The following is a 3614-nucleotide window of genomic DNA, read 5'->3' as shown; positions in this document are numbered from 1 at the left end:
AGTAACCTTCTCACCTTATCCCAAAAATCACTACGACATCGTATTGATGAAATATCGTGATCCACCGTCACAATATGGATATCCAAATGTCATGCGATAATCCCAAGAGGAACATCTCGATCGAGCACTACATGAGACTGACGAGCTGAGGAAGAAGGTTGCTGAAGAAGAAAGTAAGAAGAAGAAGATGGGAGATGAACTTCTCCACAAGTGTAACAAGATGAAAAAGATGGCCAAGTAATTCATGAAAGATTAGGAATTCCTATGGCGTTATCAAGAAATGTACCTGTCGTTTTTAATCGTGTTTGTTTTGTGAAAATAAGAACGTTGATTGTTCTAGTAGGATAAAGATATATATATATATATATATATATATATATCAGGTAATGATATATATCTATGCTATATATAAAGAGAATCCAAAGGACCTCTTAATTTTTAAGAGGTACAATAATTGTTGCTTAATTTACCATCATTGTTGCATGTCTTAAAGTAGTTAAAGGGGTATTATGGTCTTTGATTCAATGTTTCCCACGACTCATTTGATTCATTAAATTATAGTTACATCCTTTACCCCTCAACTATACTAAAATTTTGTAAATTTAAATTATATGTACCTTTCTACCCCTTTAAGTTTACCCATAAATTTAACAAATTTAATATTTTTCTCTTTTCTTATATATTTTTTTTATTATATTATGTATTAAAAAAACCGAATATACCGTTGCGATGTGCTTATTTTTGTCAACGTTTCGATATAAAGTTTGTTGAATATCGAGGTGTGAATTGTAATGTACAAGTCATTATTACATCAATGTACAAGTCGTTAAAGGGTATAAGTTGCAACTTTTATTTTTTAACATTTTTTGAAAGCTTTTTTTCACTTATGCTTTCATGTTTATTCATATTTACTAAAATGTACCTCAAATACAAATAAATACAAAGTTAGTAATATTAACAATTTTACAACTTTGTTTTAAATTATACGTTATGCATTAAAACTCATATAATATATAAAATTATAAATGGTAAACTATTTAAAAAATCTATAAAAGTTAAAAAAATCAATATTAGTTACGTGTATGAGTTACAATTTAAAATGAAATACGTAACACATTAGCGTGTTCTTGGTCACATCATAAACGTGAACAGAATTCAAGTAGATCCCGCAAAAATAGTGGCCATCTCAAAGTGGGAGATTCCAAAATCGCTAAACGAGATCCGAAGTTTCTTAGGATTCGCTGGCTACTACCAAAGATTCATTGAAAATTTCTCCCGAATTGTCATTCCTCTAACCTCGTTAACCCGTAAGAATATCAATTATGAATGGGGAACCATACAACAAGAAGCGTTCCATTTGCTTAAACAAAAGCTCATTGACACACCTATACTGTCCTTGGAAAAAGGTACTGAGGATTTCTTTGTCTTTAGCAACGCGTCCCATTCCGGTTTGGGTTGCGTACTAATGAAACAAAATAAAGTAATCGCTTACGCTTTTCGACCACTCAAAGTACATGAAAGGAAATACACAACTCACGATCTAGAGTTAGGCGCCATAATCTTTGCCTTAAAGTTATGGAGGCACTATCTCTATGGAGTTAAATTCATTTAGTTCACTGATCACAAAAGTTTGAAACACATCTTTGAACAAAAGAACTCAACATGCGACAACGAAGATGGATGGAAACGTTGAATGATTACAACTTTGAAATTGTTTATCACGAAGATAAAGCTAACGTTGTGGTTGACGCCTTAAGTCGTAAGAAACATGAAAAACATAAAAGAGTTCAAGCGCTACGACTAGAACTCCAAGTAGATCTAGTCGAGCAAATCAAATCAGCCCAACTCCAAACAATCGAAGAAAACAAGATTTCCGATGAAAAGCGTAACGGCACCATTGACTCGTTAGTCAAAGGTGAGGACAGTATACTTAGACTTGGAAACAAAATTTGGGTACCGGTCCTTGGAGATTTGCGTGAAAAGATAATGAGTGAAGCCCACAAATCCAAGTACATGATGCACCCCGGTAGTGACAAATGTACCAAAATATCAAGCCAAACTACTGGTGGAATGAAATGAAGAAAGATATCGCTTTGTATGTTGCAAAATATTTAATGTGTTTGAATGTCAAAGCCGAAAATCAAAAGCCGTTGGGATTGCTTCAGCAACCCGAACTCCCCGTTTTGAAGTGGGAAATGATAACCATGGAATTCATCACGAAACTCCCGAAAACCACTCGTCAACATTGTTATCACTACGGGTAAACTTGTGTAATAACTATTGTTATCACCCCATCACAAAAGTAATCGCTGTCCCTCAGGCTGTCACACCCCAACCTACGGCGGAACATGTCGGGGTGAGACAACATTGTATCATAGCTCAGACATTGTATCATAGGTAAAATACACGTGTCTATATCTAAATTATTCATTCACATATAAATTTCAAAAGCACAAACATTGTCTAAAAATTACCATTACAAATTAATATTCAAATCATAAATAACTTAAAATAAATGTGTTCTCCATTCGTCAAAGCAACCTAAGGTATCATCTTAACTTCAATACTTAATTCATCCAATAAAGCTACATGCGTCATGCGTGAATATATATATATATATATATATATATATATATATATATATATCAACATAAAGTTGAGCAAGTAAATCACAGTTTTGTGTATATATAATATTTAAAAAGACAATTCCATGTGATAATTGTAAATCACTACAACTAGTATAATAATAAGTAAAAGTTGTCTTTTCACCCGAATCATATTGATAACGAGTTATTTCGACGACGTATGATCATACTATTGAGGATGAGGATGAGGATGTGATACCAACCACCACAACAAAAGTAAACACATAGTCACATTCACACGTATCAACTAATCGAGCAATTTCAATAAACGCATATATTCGAATCGTAGTGAAAATCTATAATAAGTTTAATTGTGAACGCATAATGCCCCCAAAAATGTAAAATGGTAAAAAGGGGGATGTGAATTTACTTTCCTTAACAGGTGGATTAAGTGAAGATGAGATAATAAAAAGAACTAGGATGAAAACGGTCAAGCTCCTCGAGATTCATCTACAAATATTCCCATTTGTTAATGACAACAAATTAAATATAGTCATAACAAAAATACTAAGACGTATGACGGATTGACATTCGATGTGGTTGTGTGTAACATTAAAATATTATTAGACATTTTCGTTAATTATAAGAGTTATTATTATATATATTAAAGTTGTTGTTGTTTTTGTTGTTATTATTATTATTTATGTTGATTTTAATAGATAAATTAAATATTATATACAATAATATTTTAACGAAAAGATCTGAGATAAATTAGTTTGGGTGTTAATATGATAACAATACGTCTCATCTAAGCGATTGGAAGAAAAACATTATTGTTATTATATTTGTTATATGTACGACATATATATATACACACACAAACACACCTATATAGGGGATGGATCTTGCGAGAAGTGATATTACAGCGAGAAGTGCGAGAAGTGAATGTATAACTCCGTTAATCCCTAATTTCACTCCCTTTTATATGATGTTACATACATATATGTAGGTTGGTTGTATTTATGTCTT

At 32.1% G+C, this 3614-nt stretch overlaps 1 protein-coding gene across 1 annotated transcript; it reads left to right on the top strand.

The window, feature by feature from the left end:
• The first annotated feature begins 1662 nt into the window (after positions 1 to 1662).
• Positions 1663 to 2079, top strand: LOC143594284 (uncharacterized). Its single transcript, XM_077073626.1, has one exon. It carries the CDS (start codon positions 1663 to 1665, stop codon positions 2077 to 2079), a length of 417 nt encoding a protein of 138 aa, XP_076929741.1.
• The last annotated feature ends 1535 nt before the right edge of the window (positions 2080 to 3614 follow it).

Source organism: Bidens hawaiensis, unplaced genomic scaffold (assembly GCF_021521415.1).
Source record: "Bidens hawaiensis isolate Kalapana, Puna unplaced genomic scaffold, B.hawaiensis_p1.1 tig00043451_1, whole genome shotgun sequence".
NCBI lineage: Eukaryota > Viridiplantae > Streptophyta > Magnoliopsida > Asterales > Asteraceae > Bidens > Bidens hawaiensis.
This window is presented reverse-complemented; position numbering and strand designations above follow the sequence as displayed.

Excerpts from the sequence above, each read along its gene's own strand:
- LOC143594284 (XM_077073626.1), top strand. The coding sequence starts at position 1,663 with ATGCGACAACGAAGATGGATGGAAACGTTGAATGATTACAACTTTGAA.